This window comes from Enoplosus armatus, chromosome 1, assembly GCF_043641665.1.
Source record: "Enoplosus armatus isolate fEnoArm2 chromosome 1, fEnoArm2.hap1, whole genome shotgun sequence".
NCBI classification, from domain to species: Eukaryota; Metazoa; Chordata; class Actinopteri; order Centrarchiformes; family Enoplosidae; genus Enoplosus; species Enoplosus armatus.
The window spans coordinates 6,322,321-6,346,830 of NC_092180.1; the positions used below are offsets into that span (position 1 = coordinate 6,322,321).

The window sequence follows — 24,510 nt, forward strand, 5'->3', positions numbered from 1 at the left end:
CACACTCTATTTGTAAATATACTGTGATAGTTCCTGGTAAAATGCTGTACATTGGTATTGCAAGTACATTGTACATTGATATTTTGGATTGGTATGTCAAGGTACTTCATTGGAACTGCATAGAAGAGTATTGAGAACAATTGTACAACAAATCTAGGTAAACACAGGTAGGTCTATGTAATACTGTATTTATAGCTTAGACATATATTACAAGAACATGAGGTATCATAATACTGCAGAGATCAATACTGAGATATTGAATGATAATACAATTTTTGTATCGTTTCTATTTTTATTTATATTCTTATTTTGTTTACTTCCTCAGGTACCATAGTTCTTTTCGTAAAGTACATTTTACACCTTATTTGATTAGTATTCAAACCTTTCTATGAAATGTGAGTGCACTTATGAAATAGTGCATTTGTAAAAGCGTCAAAGTACTTTACTTTCCGACTCTGTCAATGAACCAGACCAGAGATGGAGTATCTTTGGTTGGACCCAATAACACGGAATTGATCGGTCCTCCCGTCGATAGGTGGCGCAGGTGAGCCGCTACCTCACCGCAACAGGATCCGGGTGTCTGTGTGGGGAAACATCAAACTGAAAGTAGTGGATCTCTCAGCCTGTGGAAAACTACGCAAACTTAGACCTTTTCGACCAAGGTAATATATTTATGTTTTACTCTTTACTACAATATCGTGTTATTCCACAACAATTCTAGAGTTCAAGTACAGTTTGACTGTGTCCAGTCAAAGGACTTTCTTTATTATGAACTAGCTAGTTAGCATGCTAACGAACTAGCATGCTGAGATATTGCAGATTCATTCTGTTCAACAGCAGTTAGCTAGCTAGCTAGCTGTCATGCACTGAGGCACAGAGAAAAGTGGATTGTAAACGACCCATACTGTTGTTGTGAGTTAACTTGTGAGCAAATAAATGATCTGAGATTTGCTTACCAGTTTATATTAGTCAAAGTTGTAGGGAAGCCGATTAACTTCCGTATCTATGAAATTAAAACTGAGGTAAACAGGCAAACGTTCTTCTTCTCTCTTTGGTTTCTGCCGGTTGTCCCATCATCTTATAACTGCTGTTGTATTTTGCAGGACTGTTTCAGTGACGAGAAAAAAATGGTAGGTAGTTGTTGTACTTGTCACAAATATCTCTCATGCATGTTAAACATATGCTACTTCTTGTTGTTCAGTTAGTCCTGTTTTTGTCAGCTAATACCTGTTTCTTCTTATTTGTTTAGTCTCGCAGATATGATTCCCGAACAACCATATTTTCTCCGGAGGGCAAGTCTCATTTCTTTTTAATCAAATGATGTTGAGTGAAATGGTATCGAAATCCAAGTTGCCTATTATTATGCCTACACCATTACATTATAATGAAAACCTTACATGTCTTGTGCATTATATTATAGTTCTTTCTAGACCTTGGTAATAGTAGTTTCATAGAATTAAAAAAAACTCAAAGTCCCCTTTAAAAGCTTTCAATCATGTCCCTCGTCAGTGAATGACAGCTGAGAAAACAGATGAAGGCCATGACATGCAGTTGAAAGCTGTGGAAAAAAGCTTAGAAGTGGACCTTGAGTTACAGTTATTTTGTCCAACTACTTTACTTAACTCCTTCAACTGGCCAGTGTGTTTCAGATATACAAGTCTTTAAGGTTTCAGTTGTTTCTAGCCAAGTTATGATCAATATAACCTTTGTGGCTGTGTTTTACAGGACGCCTGTATCAGGTGGAGTATGCAATGGAAGCGATCGGTCACGCTGGAACATGTCTGGGGATTCTAGCAAAGGACGGAGTGCTGTTAGCAGCAGAGAGACGCAACATCCACAAACTGCTTGACGAGGTTTTCTTCTCTGAGAAGATCTACAAGCTCAATGAGTGAGTGAACTGAACTACAGACGGACTGCAGCACCCAATACTTGGTCCATTCTTACCATAAAAAGCTTAGTCATCCTTTTTTCAGGCTAACATTGTACTGTGGTCTCGTGTGTGTGATCATCTTTTTCAGAGACTTGGCCTGCAGTGTTGCTGGGATCACATCAGATGCTAATGTACTGACAAATGAGCTGCGGCTAATTGCACAGAGGTGAGTTTCAGAGGAAAACCTGCCAAATCCTTAAGACATCTTTTACATTGTGGATGTTCAGCATCTTTTACAGACAGTTAATTTTTGTTTTAAATGAGTTAGTAAATATTTACAAACTCAAGGTGATGGATATACAGACATTTGTTCCCTTAAAATATATGAAAAACTGAAAAACAAAGTGAAAACAGTAGTAAAATAGTATAATGTTTCAACTTTTATTAAACAAATAGACGCAGAAAAGCTTAAATATGCAGTTCTGTAAGTGTAGATTTGTTGAAGCATCTCAGGACTGAAATGATGTCTGACTGCCAGCCTTTTGAATTTCAATCTAAATTGCAGATAATTGATAACTTCCCTAAATGTTTGTACTTCAGTTTCCACCCATTTATCACATTCACCACCAGCCGACATTGACCAGTTTAATTTCTCCTCAGATATTTATTGCAGTACCAGGAGCCAATACCCTGTGAGCAGTTGGTGACAGCCCTGTGTGACATCAAGCAGGCGTACACACAGTTTGGAGGTAAGATGCACAGTAGTCTCTTTTATAATTTATTGCTTGTATCCAGCAGATTAATTATAAATCTTCTGTTATACTTAAAAATTCTGTTGTCTTAACAGTTACAATGTGCGTGTTTAGAGATGTCGACCCAAAACATTTGTATAACACCTGATCAGATGTCATATTGGTAAACAAGCTTGAAAACACAGATGGATTTTGGCATTCTGTAACAGCTGTGTGGCTTGTCTTGATAGGTAAGAGGCCGTTTGGTGTTTCTCTGCTGTACATGGGCTGGGACAAACACTATGGCTTCCAGTTGTACCAGAGCGACCCCAGCGGCAACTATGGAGGCTGGAAGGCAACCTGTATTGGCAACAACAGCGCTGTAAGTCTGAAATGACAGATCATGAAACTTATTTCCTTAAGATTGACCTTTTTTCTGATGTTGTTTTGGCTTGGTTGCTTTTGATCTGGTAGCAGAGGGTCCTGTTGTAACACGTTTCTCTGTAGATGGTGCAAAACTGGTGCAAAAACGGTCGAAGAAATAAAAGTATCTATGTATCATGTTAAATCTTTACTATACTCTTCCCCTGTATGGTGTTTGATGCGTTGACTTCTTGGCCTCAGGCTGCAGTGTCCATGTTGAAGCAGGACTACAAAGAGGGAGAGATGACTCTGTCCTCTGCTCTGGCTTTGGCTGTCAAAGTCCTCAACAAAACAATGGATGTCAGCAAGCTCTCAGCAGAGAAAGGTAAAGTTCAGAAGTACTTTCTTGTCGTTGTGCTTGCATATTCTGATCAGTTTCATGTGAAATGAAAGTACAAATTTGAGCAATTTATCACCTTTTGTCTGTCCAAATGGAAATACATGCATTGTGTTACTGTGTAAACTGTCTGATAAGAACACCAGCCAAGTGCCAAATTCTGATAAAAGAATGATGAAGCAGTCATGATATGAGGGCTCTCAAGTCTTGTCTTCTAGTCATCTAGACATACTAAAACAGCCACTTGGAAATTAATGGCCAGAATTTGTTTACTACCTTGTTGCTAAAGACTTTTTCAGGTGCTACTGCTTGATGTATACCATAACACAACGCTGTATCGCATTGACTGTTTCAGTGGAAATTGCCACCCTGACACGAGAAGGCGGGAAAACAAAAATCAAGGTGCTGAAACAGAAAGAAGTAGAGGAACTCATCAAGCGACACGAGACTGAGGAGGCCAAGGCTGAAAAGGACAAAAAGGACAAGGAGCAGAAGGAGAAGGACAAATGAGCAAAATAACAATTCTTTCCCTCCATGTCACCAAATCCTGTGTTGTTTTTTTGTCTTTTACATTAAAAGTTTGGAAACTGATTCTCGTGTTGTTTGTATCTTTGTCACGAAATCAAGGGACCTCTTTTTATTTACACATTTCTTCACAAAGTTCAGTCAAAACATTCTGTTGAAAATCTGCTGCTTGTCCTGCTTTTCTTTTTGTTGCCGGATATATGTGTACTTGTTATGGAGTGAAAGCACCACATGATGGCGCTATCAGTCCTGTGGATGCACCTTTACAGTGGTGTGCAGGCCCAGTTAGCATCACATCCCTCACAGTCGCTGAGTCCCTTTTTAGTGTCATTTGTTCTACTTACCACTTGGTGGCGATCACTGATGAAATGTATTGCAGTTGAACTATTTCTGTTCTGTGGAAGAAAAAGTCCTTTCAAGTATTCTTGGAGAATAACAGCATTGATGCATAATCAAGGTGTTTTATCTCCAAATAGTGAGGAGCCAGCACCATGAATTAGGAAAAATAGAAACTATTTTGGTTTAAGGCCTGTAGTTACATTTGATCCAATCGATGAACAGAAAAAAATGAACACTACCTCTGATCAATGCAGATTCACTGACATGTAGACATAATAAATATATGTACATATAGATCACCTAAGTGATAAGCAGGTTATTATGTCATGGAGTATGATTAAGATGATCAACATTTTAACATAAATTTGCATACGAACAATCAGCAGTGTTGTAGATTGTGATTTAAATGTCATTTGGTGACTTCTGTTGAGTCAAAAAGCAGGTGGCGAACGTGAGTGTCTATGTAGGTGGTCACGACTGGATTGAAACCAGCTGTTAATGCTGTAGCGCATACAGGACCCAACATGACACGGCCACTACGAGGTTAAGCACGTAGAATTTTGTGCCTAGCGTTTTTTCATCCTGTGCTTGTGCAGAGACATATTCCTGATATCTTGTATTGGTCAAATAATAAAACCAATAAAACACACAGACAGACTGTGGTCAAGAGGGGGTTCAACTCAACCAATTTTAAATTCCCACGGTTCTGGGACGGTTTACAGGAATGATTTTGAGGAGAAATGTACAGTACACGATTCTAGTATTCATGTTACCCAAATAAAGATTAAAGTAACAGCAACAGAGAGTGCTTCAGCTACATGAATGCAGGGCAGTAGCCATGATTTTATGAATAATGAGTACAGATTCCCCCACCAATAAGTTCAATTTTCTGATTTTTATTTAATTTATTGATTTGACTGTACATTTTATCTCCCTACACGATGATCTTTTCCACATCACCAGGAAAATAATTCTGGTGTTGAAATAGTAAATTCCTTTGTTTGATTGAAATCTTTATCATTTTTTTTGCCAACATGAGTCAAACAAATCGATGAATTCATTTGAAATCCCATCATGAGTAATTTGTGTGTAATTGTAGAATATCAACTCCTCCTCAGTTTATTAGAGCCCACACATTCCCAGAAACAATGCTGTGGACGTGACCTTGGTGTGCTTCCGTCCTGCATGAAGACACGCTTTCCTGAATACAACTTTTTCACATTTTCACATAATCTACTCAATATTTATAATAGCAAGGCTTCGAACAGTATAATTATAATAATAAGTGGACTAAGTGGACTTTTTCCTAGTTGTCCATATTTGTTTTAGAAGTGTTACAGTAATATGTTTATTACACTGCGCTTAGCTTGCAATTGTAGTGTTAATACATGTATTAAACACTGGTGATTCATGCGGTAATACATATCTTCTGCCCTCACTATGTGTTTAAACACACTTCCAAGAAAGATTGAATTGGATTAATTATTACTGAATAATGAATGAATCAGTACAAGGAAACTAGGTAGTTACATTTACGACTTATGTTAGCTAGCCTTCAAATTAATGCTAACGCTAGTTGAAAACTAAATTGACAAACCACCAATCACAAAACAGCTATAATGAAAAAAGTAATATGTTGTGCTCCAACAAGAGCAATATTTGCTTTGCTTGCTTTGCAGGTTTTGTCAAAATGGTGGATGTAGGTTATTCCGAGCCAACTGTGACATTGCCCCATTAAAGACTGAGATATCTGAGTCACTTCCAAGATAAAGACTTGGCCAGCCTCCTGAAATGAAAACTTCTTTTCATTTGACGTCAATCTTTCGCTTAGGATCTTACATGGACATAAAAGTTGTAAATCAACAGCACTAATTCATTTAAAGGGCAGACGCAGTGAGGTCATGGTGTTCACATGAGCTCTCACAGTGTTGAGTGGGAGGATCTTGGCATCTGAATGACTGGAGCTGCTTGCAGGCCTCCCCTCCTGAGGCTGAGCCTGAAACAGATATGTCCAGTCCGCTGACCTCCCCTCTTTCCAGTTTCTCTAAATCTGGCAGAATTAGGATAGTGTAAGAATTCAATTTCCGTGTCCTAAACGTCATATTGACACTCTTGAACACATCGCTTCCACTTGAGGATCTCTGAGGCTTTTACCAGCTCTTTTCATGCTCCTTCAGAGCAACACAAGCGTACTGGGATGACTCTGGACTAAAGGCGTAGAGGCCTAACACTGTCCACCGTGATGAAGCAGATAGGGTTAGCAGGGCAATCTGTTGCAGTGTAAACACAGCCCCAGAAAAGCACTGGAATGTCTCTGCAGTGGGAGCTGGAGTACGAGGTCAGTCGGAGGCCAAGGCAGGTGGTATACATCAGAATCGAGGCTGACATCTCAGCATTAACTTATCCAAACAAGAGGCAGGCAGTATGTTATCCTGCTAGCACTGGAGGAGGAGCAGGAGGAGGAGGAGATAGAGGAGGAAGGAAGAGTGAAGAAAGAGAAAAGGGGGAGTATAAGGGGGCTGAAGCAGACAGGAACGAGGGGGAGTGTCCCATCTCTCCCTCAGTCCCAGAGGGGAAAAACACCAGTTAGCATACGAGGCTAAACATGACACGAGGCTTGCTGCCGTTTCGAAGCCTTTGATCTTGATCCCGATCTCGAGAGTTGTAGCCACATATCACTGGCAGCGAGTCTAAGATGGTTAAGAGCACAAGAGCTTCACGGCATGTTGAACTCCAGCCAGTAAATGTTCAAGAGCTGGCCTTCCTCGTTAAGTAATACTGTTGCTTAATGTGTTTGTTTACTGAGTACTTATTGTTGTATTGATACAGTACCAGGTCTATGTGTCCATGTTATCTCAGGACTACTATACTACTATACTATACTATATATATTATACTAAAATGTCTCCATGGGATGAGAACAAATACTTGTTTTATAATATGCTTTCAAAACCAAATAAAAAATGAAATACATTAAATAAAATGAGAATATACTGTAGTATTTGTTTATTATTATTTAATAAAATAAACTAAATACTTAATATAGGTCTTTTGTTTGCAGAGATGCAACAAAGGTCTCCAGTCAGACACAAACTGGAGCCGGCATCTTAACCCCTCGGCCACGGGGCGCCGGCAGGTTTTTAACTTTTAATGAGTATTGTGTCTCATTGCTCATGTTCCTTATGAAGTAGTACAGATTTTAACACGTGAGTACAGTATGTACTCAAAAGTATCAAAAGTACTTATTCTGCAGTGTTGCAAACGGTGCAGATAGTGTTAGGTCTAACCTTATCTATTGCATGGGAAGTTTAAACTATAACAGAGGGTGTTATTTTATTATATGTTTTGAAGTGAAATAAGCACAGTGTTCAATATTTCAGAATAAAGTTTTACCAAATGGAAACACTCAAGTAAAGTACCTATACTGTGTACTGTGTAACGTATTTGCTGTAACGTCTTTGCATTGTAGTGCCACAGTACAAGCCCGTACAGTAAAAATGTGACACAGGCCAATAGAAACGGCAACTCTTACACTATACTTCTGCTATTAATGACACACTCTACAGAAACTATATCCATTAAAAAAGTTTTGAGCTTCATTACAAAATAGAAGCAGCTGAGTCGTAGCCTTGATTTAAGAAACTCACTCAGCAACTGAACTGAATAAACATCTCTCAGTCAGATCAAGTGTGTGAGTTTGTGGCTGCAGACTTACGTACTAAGTCAGTAGTTCCCTGGATAATAATGCAGATGAGAAGTAATGTCAAGTGGGACAATAATCCCAGTACTCCAACTGCACGTCATCCACATTGAGCTTTTATGGATATCAGCCATAATAACAGACTTTTGATTATACTGGATTGTTGATATTATCAAAAGTTACACATGCGGTGCCAAGAGTAATTTTCATTTATGAACGATAAACTGCCCCTTAGGACGCTAAAACCCCCCAAATCTCTGGAAGAAAGGAAGAAGAGCGAGAATGTAACCTTAGTAACCTGAACAACAACACCTGCAGCCAGAAGAGCGAGTGTCTGGATTCAACATTACTTCTCTTACTGACTGTACTGCTAACCATCAAGCTCCTATTTAAAGCCAAGGCCGCTCACTGGTGTGTGAAATCCTGACCTTACTGGGAATCAGGAATTAAATCATCTTCTCATCCATGGTAGTAATTTTGTGAGCAGCCTGCAAATCCTCGAGATTATAGACTCACTGCTCACCACCAGATCAAGACGGTTCACCATAAATGGAGCCGAGTCGCAGTAAACAGTAATTAGAAGCCGGGCTGCTGATATGACCTATTATGGGGACGTATATGAAGCTATTGTTGCTGCTGGCACATAATAGCAGGTTTTGTGGTACAGTGCACTATGTTGGCATGGTCAGATTTTTTGGGCTAAATATTTACATGGCCTTGAAATAATATTACATGGTTGTTGTCACTCTGTCAACTTTGGTCAGTTTCCTGTTTTAACAGAAGTTAAAACACTCATTGCTGGTTTCAGGAAACACCTCTCAGGCCTGTAAAATCTCCTCGATTGTACAAACTCAAAATAAAAACACGTGGTAAAGCTGATATAAATTTGTAAAAAAAATTGACATTTTGGTGACGCAAGGTTTTCATCCCACAGCACTGAGAAGTCGCTCGTCTCAAACAAACACCATAGAGGCGGTTTGTTATGATTGTCAGTGGTTATTTATTTGAAACTGTAGCCTGTTTAGATGGGCTGTTCTCATCATTTTCACGTGTTGTTTTCACCACAGTTAAAATGTTCTTTCAGACGGTCTGTTTCTGTTTTGGAACAATGACCACTTGTCACTGCTTACCTAATAAGGTTGTAGGGGACGGACTCTTTTGTGTGGAGAGGCGATCAAGTAGTGAAAACAGGCACGGAAAGTTCACCGTCAGGCTCTTAATCCAACAACCATCAACCTCTGTCAAACTTTGTGACACGCTCATTTTACGTTACGCCCCATTCAAAACAATCCTTAAACATCCACAGTGTGATTGTTGTGAGGTTTCAACAACACGTACTGTATAATACATTGTAAAACTGAATTTAGCTTCTATGATTTTCTGATGATCAAATTTAGCAAAAAAAGAACATAATGAGTGTGTTTACATGCACACTTGAACGTGATCAGGGTTTTGAAGTGTACTGTTTGTGTGTTGTGAATATAAACATCATATCCTGATTTCATAAACCTGAATATTAGATGAACCAGGATATGCTGGAGTATTCCAATGGAAACCACAATAATGGCTTTCAAACACCTCATCCAGGTTTCTGATCACTGACAGCTCAGGTAACAACGTAGTTTGTCAGTAAAATACACAATGTGGTGAAAAGTCATGTAATGATACAGGCTGAAATTATTATTTAAGCTAATTGTTGTGCTGCTTTTGTCGTCCGTTTCGATCAGATCGAGAGGCCAGATCCAGCAGTGTCGTAGATCCAGAAGTGTCTAAACAACCAGAAACCAAAACTGGGTTCACAGTAAATCCTGGATATGATCAAAACCAGGTTGCTATTGCACATGTAAACATACTCGCCCGGCTGTGACTAGTTGTTACGGGCTCAGATGGAATTTATCGGCATGTTATCTGCTGACTTGGTCGATTATGTAAAAGCACTCACCCTGAAACGAATATAGCTCACATGCTATACAGACTGTAGCATGCTAAGCGAGAGCCACAGCAGAGTGTGTGTGTGTGTGTTAAGAGTGAATAGGACCAGTTAAAAGCTCCTTGATCAGCCTTAAATCTTTGCTGTGTCTACAGGAAACAAGCCAAGCATGATGTAAAACTGTGCCTGTACTGTATGTTGCTCCACATCGCCACTTTAACACAATGTAAGCTGGAAAACAACGTGATGCAACACAGATATATTTTCCATGAAAGATCTAAAATGTTGTTGTTGAATATCTAATGACCAGGGGTGGAAGTAATACTGGAAGTAGCAGTGCCACACAAAGTACAGAAGTATTAGCATCAAAATATACTTAAAGTAACAAAAGTACTCATTATGCTGACATATATTAAATCACCGGATTATAATTAGTGATGCATAAATGTTTACATCAGCAAGGTTGCAGTTGATAAGGGTGGAACCCATTTTAACTACTTTATATACTGCCGGGTAGTTGAATCCATAATAATGTATCATAATTTATATTTATATTTTGTATTAATAATTGGAATTTGCAAAGTAACTAGTAACTAACACTGAACTAAATGTAGTGGAGTGGAAGTAGCATAAATTGTTCTTAAGTGAAATACTTAAGTAAATGTACTTAGTCACATTCCACACTGCTAATGACAGATCCATTACTTCTTTCATAACAAGTATTTCCATATAATCTCCATATACTAATTTTACCATTTACACCACATTTGAATTTGAGGTAAATTAGGTAATGTACTGTACGACAATATATTTCATCAGTAAGCCTGTTTTGTTTTTTTCGCAACATGCAGTTCAATATTCATGCAGCCTTGTTTATGTCGTCGTCGAGGTGTGATGCTCGCTGAGTTCTGATCTGTTGAATATCCCTCCGTCGTCTTCTCACTGTTTACGACTGCCACCAGCTGAGTCAGTACGTTGTGGTTACTGAGACCTCTGCTGCAGGTCACAGGGCTTGAAATCATTTGTAAATGGTGTCTTTGAAATTTGCCCAGTTCACTCACATATACATGACAGTAACATTTTGTTTGATTTAACAAATAAACAAAAATGAATGTTTGCATATTTATCGTAACGTCACAGCCGAGTTTCTCTTCGCTGTATTGTACTCTTCGGTTACTCTCTCTTGTTGTACAACAAAGTGAAATGAAAAGCTCATCAGCCAAGTCCTCTGACAAACACCTCTAACATTGCTCCTCTTGATTAACACACCGAGTTTTGCAGTTGGCCCTCATCTGCTGCTGAAGAGCCTGTAAAAATATGGAAAATGTATATATAATGCACATAATAATTCCATCTGTAAGAAGGGAAGAATTTAAACTTTTAATGTGACTTATATGAGACTGAGATATCCTTTATGACCACATAGAGTTATTTTTTGGAAACAGCATAGGTGCAATTCATCACATATTGGATATTTTAAAGTTTTCAGGGCAGCTGTCAACAACACAAACACAAAGTCTTTCAGATACCTGTCTAAACTTTGTTGCATGCTGTATATTTCCCAACAAGCCAAATGTCTGGCACCTACTCTGATTTAACCAAAGACACATCAGCAAATACAATGTGCCCCATGTCTTTTCTTTAATAGAGTGAAGCCAGATATTTTCAGCAGGTGTTCGTTCTCTCCCTTAAATATCTTTCGTCTCCTTGTGACCTCAGTCACCTTGACCTGCCCAACTGCAGCTGGCCACACCGGCGGTATGAGTTGCCTTCAATGGGCCTTTTGTTTCCCTTTATCAACTCCATTGGAACAATACTCTGATTTATTAAATATGTTATACTTTGATCTCCCCCATACACACATGTGCTCAGACACATAATTTCATATTCAAAGACATCTTAGGGAGAATGTTTAGTCCACAGTAATGCCGTGACTTTGAAGTTGACTTCAAAAGTAGAAAACAACTGAGAAGAGCAACAAAAAAAAAGCACATTTTTCAATCAGAGAACATAGAAGATGAATCGGTGCAGGCTTAAATTAAAATTAGATTCTCTCGTTAAGTCTTCTTAAATGAATGCGAACATTTTTGGTCTTAAATATGCAGTACATGTCTCTGTTCCTCATCCTGCGTCAGGTTTATTTCATGTATACATGTGGGTAGTCAGCCATACATGATACTGACATCACCATCTTTCAGAAAAAGTTTCAGAGTAAAAGTTGGAGAAGTTTTGGCCCACGTCTACGTCCATTGTCTCAACTTGAACATCTTCCATTGCCCCCTTTGGATGAAAACTCCCCCAGAAACTGTTACATTTTTGATAAGAGATGAGCCCTGAAAACAGCGGGCGGCATCTAAATTATGCAACCGTTCGCATCCTCTTAGGGGAAAAAGTAGAGTTGGGCTGAGTTGTCGAAGGGAACAAGCCATGACAGGCCTGTGCATGGGGGGGGGGTGGTGACCATGCATTATGAATGGTGCTAAGTACGCCTCAGCTGGAGGAGCTGAGTGGAGGCGATGGAGGGCGATGGGATAGTGCCAACCTATTGGCCGCCTTCGGGTAATACACTTCACTTTACCCACCAAAAAATATTCTCTCTCCCTCAGTTCCCCCATTACTGCACCCGCCTTTCAACACAGCACCTGCCACGGCCCTAAAATGTCCACCTGAAGTACAGAACCTCCACTTTCCCAAATAAAATTCAAGCAGTCGCTTTGCAGCAAGAAGAGTGCAGAGGATGACTAATAGATTGTAATAGACGGCACTTTCCGGGAGTGAGGTGGATTTTCGAAATGATTCAGATGGGCTCTTTAGATAACTTTCACTTAAGAAGTTCTCTGCAACAATGAGGCCTGTCTGTGTTTCTTTAAATTCTTGAAACTTTCATCATATCCATATATTTTAGGCATTTAGGCATTCTTGAAACTCATAAAGACAAAAAATACTGCAGGCATTCAGCATGAAGTGCCTTTCTTCTGTCGGTAAGAAGAAATACAGAGCCAGTCTAAAAACTCTCAGATGTATTATAGCGTCTTGGCTTCTGCAGGAAGTTTTACTTATAAAGCAGGATGACAAAGAGTATTGGGCTTGCGCTGGCAAATTCAAAGAAGTACTTGCGTTTACCTTTTATTTATGTTCATGTTGGCTTGAGCATAGTTTTTCCCTGAAATGTTTTAATAGTTTTTTCCTAATAAAGTAAATCAGCTTCAATTTCCCTGCAGGGAGTCAATAAAGTTTATCCTATCTTATCTCAGCTTTCATGTAATGATGATTGTATTTCAGTCTGCGTATAGACTGTCATTGACTGTTAATCTTTAATGGATTAGTTTTACTTATGTTGTTCAACATCAGTCTTTTTATTTGCCTTTTACATTTAAATATTCTGTTTATTGTCTATTTTTATAATTCCAGTATTCCAGTAAGCTGAAAATGATACAGCACTGGTTATACAAAAGAAATATTAAATGAGTAGCAGATCAAAGAGAAATTATATAACATAACATGTATAATATTTCATTTCTTCGTGCTTCATTTGAGCTTTGTACGAGTGAATGTATCTGCACATGATTTACCTGGCTTACATTCATGTAAAGCATGAACATGTTTTTCTTAACATATAAACTGAAATAAGATGGTGTGTCACTTCCTCTCTTAATATTTAGATGTATTAGATTAATGGCAAATGCTTGAGAAATCTTGTCATTACAGGATATGGACCTTTATTAACTTTTCAAAACAGAGGAAGACGTCACCTTATGACCTCTTCTCACGTGTCTGTAACATGCAGACTGTGTTCAGACAATACTGATCCACAGACAGTGAAGAAAAAGACAAAGATTCTTTCAGTTTTCTATTGAAGGATCAAATGGTATTTTAATTTAACTTTTTTATTTGTTGCAGTCATGTGCTTTATATTTCAACAGATATACACTGATGTCCCCCATCCTTCATAATACATTCTCCTCCAAACTATCCACAGATAATGCATTTTTATATACCTGGCAAGTTCGCTGTAGCTTCTTCAACTTTACTAAGCTGTGGATTTGTGTATCAAAACTAATCTATTGATGACACAAATTGTTATTGTGTTCTTCCGTAAAAGTTTTTTTGTCAACTAAAAATATGTTTACTTTGGCTAAGACGAGACTAAACTGTCCACAGTTGAAATCAGCTGACAAAATTAATACTACAGTCATATATAATTGTGCATTTCATAGCACGTATCTCATGTGTAAGCTGACACATGCATGGGGAACAAGATGGCTCTTAAATAATATAAAAATACACCAAAACTGACTGACTACCATGTGAGACGTGGTAGCATCAGCCGCCCTGAAAAAGAATCAAGATTTTCTTAAGATGATTTTTTCCATCATCAAGCATCAAGTATTACTCAAAGGCACCAAAATACCACTGAAGAAGGCAGTGGGGCATGGTAAAGAGCTCCTAAAAAAGCTAGTAAGTGAATCTTGATTATCACAGATTTTATTTAATGTTTTACACTTCAGCTGGGGGACAAAAGCTGATAATGGCATTTCTCTATCAGGGTGGAAAAGTAAAGCAGATTTGATATTTTCTCACAATACTTTATTAATATTAATTCTTTTTCAAAATGGCTACCACGCAGGTCCGCTTCCTGTACAAAATGTCCCATGATCCTCCAGCTCTCCTCATGCAGCAGGACTGAAGGGAAATCCCACTGGAGTCTTAACCAAGTTTAATATTTGATGAAATTAGTTCTGCTGGCTGCTTCTGCACTCTTACTTCTGCTGAATGCCTCCCAGCCCTAAATTGCAACCTGAATTATTTTCCTTTTCAGTTAATGGTTGGTGTGTTTCACTTGTAATGAGTGACAATTTAAAACTGTTTGCAAAGGAAATTCCACCTTTAAAAAATATGGATATCAGCAGGAGCGTCATTGTTGTGTGAATTGTTAGCAGTGATTGTGAAACATATTCAATATTCAACTTTCACAAGAGCCTCAACCTGTGAAAACATACTGAATGAGACAAAGTGTGTTTTCTGAAATAGTAAATGTGGTTGTGTCCACATTATGCATGCGCAGACTCTCACATGCAGGAGGAGGGAAATCTGAAGAAAAGGTACTGATTGTCCAAACATGTTAAAGGGATAGTTCAGATATATTCTGCAGAAATAAACAACAAATGGAGACAGCTAACAAAATAATTCTAAACCACAACACAGCACTAAAGTTAGTTTTAACCATCTACAACAAAATACAGACTCCTTAGCAAATTACTGATGCTCAATCCTCCTCTCACATGTCTTTGTGTGATTGTACTTTTAAACAAACCAAATAGTTTCAGTAAATCTGTGTCCACTTCCTCTGGTATAAACAGATGTGCCTAGAAATATCTTGCACATTGTGGAGATGATAAATTATCATTAATTTCATTTTAAGAAGTAACACAAAATGTACACAATAGCTAAGAATTGATTTTCTCCAACAGTGGGGACACAGGTGATGTGATTTGATTGGCCTTCTCCGTCGGTTTATTTTTATGAATATATCTCACGTTCCTTTGTTTTGTAATCGCTGCCTTAATTATTTTCAGTATGTTCTTGTTCTTTCGAGTGTAGGAGGAGCTACATTTTTGTGTTGCATACAACTCGTTGGGAAGTGTGCAGCGGATGAGGAGGTTTAAAATGCGAGTCTCGCATCCTGAGTCCCCCGCAGTTTAAGCAACGAAAACACTTTGGGTAAGGTTATGGAAAGATTGTAGTTTCGGTTAAAAGTTAAGTCAACACGTCATGTCTCAACACCTAACCCCAATCTTTTCCTAACATTAACCAAGTGCTGTGAGTGCCTAAACATAATCATGAAATATTTTAATAATACTTTAGTTGCTATAATATTGTAGGAAAAAAGTATGAAGATTTTGTGATTTGGCAGATTTTTGTTCATTAAAAATCTTTCCTCATTCTGTTGAAAAGAAACCTAATTCAGGTGGTATTACATTTCTCTCAAAGTTCTGTTGTAAGTTACTAGTATATAAACACCATTTTTAGGAGACATGGTTGATGTAGTATACGTCAGCTCAGAAATGTCTAACAGGAATGACTTAGAGGAAGTTATTATTAAACTGCCTTTTAAAAAGTGCAATAACTTGTGCAAAATAAGATTTTGACATTGTTTCCATTAAAGAGTACAAATACAGTATGTTTGTAGATAAAAAGAGAATAATCTGAATTCCTAAAATAGCTCCTCTTTAAATGCAGGAAGGAATATTTAGATTCCATGACGATAAATGATAAGCAGCAGAAATATGAGGAAGCACGCTGACTAAACGGTACTATATGCAGGTAGAAAAAAAGTCTTCATCTGTTTCTCACTAGAGTGTAATAAATTAGAAATGTCACACTCCAAACTCAGGTTTCAGGATGAGCAAGTGGCGTAAAAGCCTGATGTTTATTTGGAACAGATTGATTTAGTGTCTCTGAGTGCGACTGAACTACGTCCTGCTGCTATTAACTGCCTTGTCCATTAGATGAGAGCCATGCCTCGGATCTGTGGAGCAGAGAGGGAACAATGTGCATTTAACATGTGTTTGGATTGGAGTCCAGTGATTGATGCTCTGTGAGATTTACATACCAACACTTACAAAGGTCGTACTGCACCGAAGACTGCACCGCAGGACACGGTAAGTGTTACTTGTAAGAGAGAGAAAGAAAGTGTGCGAAAAGTCATGTTTGAGAAGATGTGAAGTTGTTGCAGGGCCTTGGATAAAATTCTGTGACTTCCCTGGGTCCAGTTTACCTTTTACCATTATGTAATGTGAATATATATATATATAATAAGTGTAACTTTTTATTTTGTATGGTTTGTGTTTGTACTTGCCAGCAACTTTATAGCTTTATTTTCTATGTTATTTATCTATGTATTTTTGTACACTTTTTGAGTTAAAGGCTAACGTCAGCATGCTAACATGCTAACAGTGAAGACATGATGTTTAGCAGGTATAATGTTTACCATGTTCATTGTCATAGTCATTGTGTTAGCATGCTAACATTTCCTAATTAGCACTAAACACACAGTACAGCTGAGGCTGATGGGAATGTCTTTAGTTTTGCAGGTATTTGGTCATAACCCAAAGTCCGGGACAATTTGAATGTTTTTTAATGGAGCTAAGAGGAAAAGTCAGGGGATCACCAGAGTCAGTGGGATTCATCCTCTGTGGACCATGAACATCTGTAAAACTTTTAATGGCTATCATTCAAAGGTTGTTGAGATATTTCAGTCTGGACCAACTGACGGACAGATATTACCCTCCTTCACTAGCATCGCTGAACAGAATATCATCACTGCTCTATTTAATCTGGAGGAGGTTCAACATGAGCAGGTTTTTAAGTCTGTAATAATGTTAGCTGTTACTGCATGATCTGATTTTCTCTGTTTCCAGCTAACATTTGAAATGTGGTGTTGATACTTTCATTCTACAGGAATAACTTACGTCAACTCCTCATACATGTTGAGCTACTGTAGCGAGCCATGCTCCTTTTTTTTTTTGTTTCTCTGCATTTTTACTGTAAACCGTCACATCACAAGTCCTCGATGATGAATGGCTGAAACTTTAATATCCTCTCCGCTGTTGCCTCATCTCTCACACCACAGAAATAGCACGCTGCAGCTCTCAGCTGGCACTGGTGGTAGACAGAAGCATGTTGGTCTGTCGTCACGGTGCTCTGAAAGCCTCAGTCGACATAAAATCTCTGTGAAAGACAAAAAAAGTCATAAGAATTATGTATTTGTGGTGCAAAGTAGTATTCTAGGTCTTGGACCAATCAGTTCTAGGCCTTGGACTAATCAATCAATGTGAGGTGTCCACAGAAAACACACACGAGGAAGAACAGAAAGTAAAGTATGCTGAGGAAAGTTCAGTCCAGTGGCTTCAGTCTACAGTGTGACAAACATCGTCCTCATGTAAACATAATAAACACACATCTGCCGCCAAGTGAAGACCTCAAACACAACATTTGTGTTGATAAAACTAACACAAATACACACACTGCTAATCCAATAAGTGGAAGTGACCACGGTTCATTTAAAGAATCCCCCATGAGAAATAAGATCCAGTGGCAGTCATGATTGTTGTTGTTGAATCCAAGTCATGTAAAATTCAATTAGTTTTATTAGGCACGTGATGATTTTACATGTGAAAATGTAGCTTTCCTGCGTATTTCATTAGGCCACACACGATTACACAGTTGTCTGTGTTTATGAGTGGGTGGTGGGTAGTTTACATACCAGAGACGCTGCCCCAAAAACAGAACATGGTTGAGTCTCACAGCTGAGCAAAAAGTGTCCAAACATCATTTAAGTTTGTGAGAGAAGACTCAGAGTTTCAGAAAGAGCCTGCAGGAGGAGGGCGTTAACAGGCACTGGTCTGATTGTTATCAAAAGGTCTTCCTGTCTTTGAAATCCCTGCGCTGGTTGAATATCTATAGACTTCTACACACTATCCTCATAACGAGTTTAGATATTACAGGTACATGCAAACACAATAACACGGAGCACTCCTGTTTTTCCTCTTTGCATTCTGTCTTTTTCATTTTCTGGAGAGATTTTTAGTTTTAAGTGCATCTTCTTTATTTACAAACCAGGATTCTTGGATTGAGGAAGCAACTAAGTGCTTCAGTTAAACGTGTTTTTCCTCTGTCTGCAGGTCCAGCACTGAGGTCCACTTTCACATTAACTTATCTCCACCAAGGAGGTTTGGTTTTGGTCCCATTTGTTTATCAGTTTGTTATTTTAGTTTTTGGTGCAGATCCCAGAATATTTACAGGATAACATTGTGAGCCATTTTTGAAAATGTTGCTATCGTCTTGTTGGACTGACAGAAATATGCATCTGAAATAACATATTTAGAGGATTGCTCTGCCTTGGCGGAGTACTTTCTAGTGTATTTAGTCCCTCTAGTCTTTTTAAAGATTTGAACATTTTGGGAAATACGCTTTCTGAGAGTGAGATGAAAAGATCCAATTTTACCAATACCAATCTTATGTCTGCGTGTGAAGTATGGAGTCAGGACGCTGTTAGCCTAGCTTAGCATAAAGACTGTGACAAAATATACCTTTCAACTCTTGTAAAGCACATAAATCAACATGTTTTATATCAGTTGTTTAAACCGTTCTAGAAACAAAATGTAAAAATGACAACTGGTGGTCGTAGTGGAAGTTATGTGCTTAAAGTATTTCTTGATGAGCAGTTCATCAGTCCGCCCAGTATTTCTGTGCAGCAGCTTTATAGTGCAGGTTGCCAGATACAGTCAGTGATGGTGCCAAACCTGTAAACCTCACTGTGACAACAAGACTTCAAGAAGCTGTTGATCACAGCAAAACAGTTACACTAAGTAAATCCCCCAAAATCCACAGTGTCACTTTTAACTTCCTGTTTGTTAATGGATTAAACAAACAACATGTTAATGAGCTTTAGAGGCGTTGATTCCTTCTTTATGCTAAGCTAGGTTAACCATTAACCTACATTCAGTGTTACTCACCTAAATGCATTATTTGTATCTGTGAGGTCTAATAAAACGTGTTTAACACATTTCTTTTTTGTAAAGCCAATTCTTTTTGTTTGAAAGCCGCTTTACTTGCTGCCACAGACACAAGATTGATATCAATATCAAGGAAAGCAAACAGGTCGAACTATTTCTGTAAGTGGCCTTTATTAAAAGAGGAATTTGGTCATTTATGATCTTTTTTTTTTCCTGTTCTTGGCAACAGCAAAATGGCAGCAACGTCAGCACGTCTCTGGAACAGTTTATTGTAGCCTGTCATGGACAGAAATACACTCTAAAAGTCATAGAGCCAGCAGATTAAGACAGAAATATATCACCATGTAAAATAATAATAACAACGTTGCCTTGTGTTGTGACGATGATCTGACTCTTACAGAGTCAAATAATAATTTACTCTGTTTTGAGCAGTTTGAGTGGACAAAGGCTTTGAGTTTATAACAGTATCAAAGAAGCAGAAACTTCTTTAACCTTTAAATAATCTTAAATTGTAAAGATCTGATATCGTGTTGTGTCTTCTGCCTTGCATGACCAACCACCCCCCCACCCCTCTTAATTATCCTCTTTTTCTCTTTTGCATGATTATCTTGTTTTCCTTCTTTTCCTGCTTTCTGCCTTTTCCCACCCACTTCACGTCCCCTTGAGAAGCTGGCAGCAGACTTTCAGATCCCACCAGCCTCTGCTAGCTGGGAATCTGCTGCCCTTTGATTTAAATAGCATAACCCTCAGTGTCCCATATTCCATACACAAACAGGAAGTGAAGACCTTATTGCTGAGGGGGGATGTTGTGAAAGTCTTTATTTTTCACCAAGTTCACAGTTACTTTGCATTTCACACTACACCACCTCTGAAGTATGAGGAAATCAGCTTGTTTGAGGCGTTCGTTTAGTTCTTAGAATGTCTTTAAATAATTACGTTTTTTTTTTTATTTCACATGACTCTGTGCTTTAGGAATGTGATTCAGAAAGGGATTTTTATTTTTTTTCGCATGTTTTTCCCATGTTGAGGAAAATCTCAGTGGAGGTTCTTTTTTATCTGGTAGTTTCACTTCATGAGAAAATTACTATTTAAATGGTCCCAGTGGGTCGTTTCTTCAGTATTTCCTCTCGTCAGGAATGCTCAGAGTGGGAGTGTTTCAATGTAATAGGAAATACTTACTTACTGACTTAAGACTGTTTCAACACGTTATAAAATCAAGAACAAGATCATCTTCGTGCTGTCGCTTCTCCTAACATCCCAAGTGTGTGTGAGAAAGACTTACAGACTGACTGAAAAGAAAAAAAGATTTGTTTTTATATCTGAGTTGCAAACAATATGTAACACACAATCTCACAGTAGTCCCCCCCAATCTGGCAAATCTTTCAGAACATTTTTCAGCTCATAGTTTTGTTTTCTGCTTCGTATGAAACAATAAACACAGTCACTGCTGGCACTGACTTTGTTGTCATTGTAGAAAACATAACAGTGTTGAGATCCAGGAGTGGTGGAGGCAATGAACTGGGGTTACTGTGTTCGACAAGTGTGAGGAAGGCGAATGACAGATTATATTCTATTATATTAATTAGTCTTGAAGTTCTGATGTAGCCGCAAGACGTTTTTTTTTCTTTACAAATAATTCATGCCGATGTGCAAAACACAAACACATCCTGCTTTCATTCGATGGTTTACGTCATCAGTGCCGCTGAGAAACCTCATCCAAAGGCCTCTGCACTAAAGCTGAGAACTATTTCTTTTCTCATGGTGAGCCACTCAGAGGCTTGAAAGACAGATAGTCAGCGGTGTACATCTGGACCAGGAGGTGAAAGAGAAAGGAGATGGTTTGTTCCAGCTGCTGTGCAGAGGTTAGTGCAGTTCAGCAGGCTGGATCATTGTGCTTTCTTTGGTACCTAAAGCTAAAAATACTATTAATACTCGAACTGTGTTTTCTGTTGATGAAAATGTTGTTTACATTCCTTGGTTACTGTGTTGGATTGTAATAGAACTTTTTCACAGAAGATGTTTTAGTAGGAAACGTACATAACATTAACAAAGTGCCCCAGTAAGCAGAGGTCAGTAAAGAATAGACAAACAATTAGTTAATCGGTTAAGTTAGTTGATCGATCCACAACAATTTTGATAATTTATTAATCTTTTAATTCAAATGCCAAATATTTATTGGTTCCAGCTTCTCAAATGTGAAGCTGTTCTGCTTTTCTTTGTCTTCTATGATAGTAAACTAAATATCTTGAGCATTTTTCACCATTTTCAGACATTTCATAGACAAAACGATTATCGATTAATCAAAACATCAAGCCAGGTTAAGTCTTTCCCCGCTGTTCCCAGTCTTTATGGTAAGCTAAGCTAAGCTGGCTCTAGCTTCATAATTAGCACACAGACGTGTGAGTGATATAGCTCTTCTAACCTAACTCCTCAAGTGTCAAAGTATTCCTTTTAACAATAACCTCAATGTTCCTCAACCCATAAATACAAGAGTCTCCTGGATGATTTAACAACACTACAGAATTATGTGGCCATCACTTATAAACGTGTCCCATCATCAGCTGTTGCTTTGGAGGAGATGAAACCGGAACCGCAAAAGTGCCACTGATGAAATTATTCCACAGTAACCCAAAATGTAATGTAATCACTGCATTCACATGAATAAATATCACACAAATCTACTTCAAAGCTGCATTAATCAATATTTTTATGTCAAATTATTTTTTGTAACAAAGAAACTCACAGCTCTAGGCTCCTTTTTTTAGCCACTTTTAGCTTAATGTTTTGGTTTTACGGCATACGCACTGGTTGGTTACTGGTGGTTCAGTCCTTATTGCTCTCATTTTGTGTTTTTCAGCAAACAACTGTGATAAACCCACAGTAAAGCACGACCCACAAAGTTAGCAACTAGCTAATACCCTTCAGAACAGAGAGTGGAGACCAAAACTGAGCTAAAAAGAGTGATTAGAGTGCTGCAGGGATGATGTGTTTTCGTAGGCCAACCAGGAAGTTAGCATCACTTTGGTTCCCTTGACAAAAAGCCGATGGGATTTCAGATTTTTGCAGAAAATGACCTCTGTGGCTTATGATTTTTGAAGCATAAATGTAGGCTAATGTTAGGCTATAAACAAACTACACCACAGTTGCATGACGCCATCGTCACCACTACTAAGCCTCCGACTTAACACTCTTACCTCTTCTACAAAAGCCGATCCTCTTAGCATGAAATGATCTAGCTAGCGGTCCTGACTGTGTTTGCAAGAGCTCGAGTATAAACAGAGCAAGGCTGTAAAGGCGAGTGAGTAGAAGAAGGAACCAGAGGTGGAAAAATGCTAACTCACTTCTGGGTTTTAGGACTTAGTGCTGCAGCACTCTGTAGTGGACTTACATTTGCCAGAATCACGCCTCCAGGTGAATGCTAATGTTGGTTAGTGTCTTTTGGACGCACTGGATGCAACATTAGCTTGGTGATAACCAGCTAGAAAGCTATTGGTGTTGCCTTGGTTGAGGTTAATTTAGCTAGTGGTGATGCACCCGATTGACGAAACAATAGCTGAAAAAAGTAATAACTCAACTGCCATGAAACAAGTTGTTGATTGTTAACGATCATGTATTAAAAATATGCCCCCAGTGAAAATTCCCTCTTAATAACTTCGTCTGCAACAAAGAGCTGATGGAAAATGGCAGCTGTGAAACTGCTTCGGAGTGCAGCTGTGACATCGAATGAAAGCAAAGCATTAAATTGTAATTTATGTCTGCTGGAACAACTGTCTCCACTCTACAACTCCACTAAACTGATCTGTCACTTAAGTGGAAATTCACTTACTGCTGTGACACAAATGATGTCAGCTTAACATTTAAATACACTTTCCACCAATAAGACAAAACAAAAACAGGCGCATGTTTGATGCATGTAGCAGCAGTGCGGTATATGAGGGCTGATTGATTTCCAGCAGACGTGGAAGCCTCTCCGCCCTCCCTCTGTCCTTGTTGGCTCTCACAGCAGGTGTGACAATGTCTGACAAGTGTTAGAAAAAGAAGGGCAACAGATAAAATGTGGCAACCAAATGGATAACTGGTGCTATCACTCGCTAATAGGGTATTACAGATATTATTGGCTAAACTCTTTCAATAAAATCCCTCACTTGAAGAAATCCAATTTCATACACGTCATGCATCATGTTTGAGCTGAAAGGCGCGGCTACATGCATGTTCTTGATGAGCTTTAATGTATTTGTGAAGAGGGCTATTTATTGGACAAAGTATTCACGAAACGTCACAAATGCCTCCCGCGCCTCCCTCGCTCAGTGTGTGGGTGAAAAAGCTTCAAAGTTTCCTTGGACTTCCAAATGGATGTTCGGCCGTACCACAGAGGACACGGCTAAGTGCTTTAGCAGCGGGTGATGCTAACGCAGTAGGACAGGCTCAGTGTGGCGTGAAGCAGAAGAGTGCTGTGCGAGGTGACTTATGGGACAATGGGGCCGCTTTTCGCAAATAAAACATGAGGCTTATCCAGAGCCTCTGAGCTATACTGTCTCTGTTTCTGTCAGGTGTTTGTGGGTAGAAAGAGAGGGGGAAAAATCTGATTTAATGCTCCTGAACGGTTTGGATTATCTGGCGGACAATGGAGGGTAATTCAGTGAAATATGTTGTTTTTTTGGGAATGTGCAGCATCCTTTTAACATCCAGTTCGATCTACTTTATTTCCTCTTAAGTAGCTTCAATGTTGTTAAAACCATCTTACTTCATATATGTTCTGCTTAAGCTTTTGATTGAAGCTGAATGACTACATCGAGTGAAATATTCAAACCCCTTTTATGGCTGCAGCATTTCATTGAATGGAAATATTCCTTGTGCATCACTTTGTACATATTTTCCCCCCAAATTTAGTCACATATTTATATTTTTGGAAACTCTGGGATCTGCACTAGAATTTGAAATATAGGTCTGTACAGTGTTTGTCAGACCCGCCGTCGAGACAGTAGAGTTTAATATGTTAAATATTAAATTAGAGTTTAATATGTTAAATATTAAACTCACAAGATGAATCTGAGGGGTCACATTCTGCTGCACAAAGTTATGTTTAACCTTTAAACTTTCGTATCATCTTTTGCTTTATTTTATTTTTGAAATACTA

General features: G+C 38.5%; 1 protein-coding gene across 1 annotated transcript; it reads left to right on the forward strand.

The window, feature by feature from the left end:
* Positions 1-535: 535 nt before the first annotated feature.
* On the forward strand, positions 536-3,952 carry LOC139296535 (proteasome subunit alpha type-4-like). Its single transcript, XM_070918997.1, has 9 exons — positions 536-662; positions 1,104-1,130; positions 1,250-1,292; positions 1,726-1,888; positions 2,019-2,096; positions 2,531-2,619; positions 2,853-2,983; positions 3,226-3,349; positions 3,717-3,952. The coding sequence occupies exons 2-9, from the start codon at positions 1,128-1,130 to the stop codon at positions 3,869-3,871; spliced, it is 786 nt and encodes a 261-aa protein (XP_070775098.1). The 5' UTR covers positions 536-662; positions 1,104-1,127; the 3' UTR covers positions 3,872-3,952.
* Positions 3,953-24,510: the final 20,558 nt, after the last annotated feature.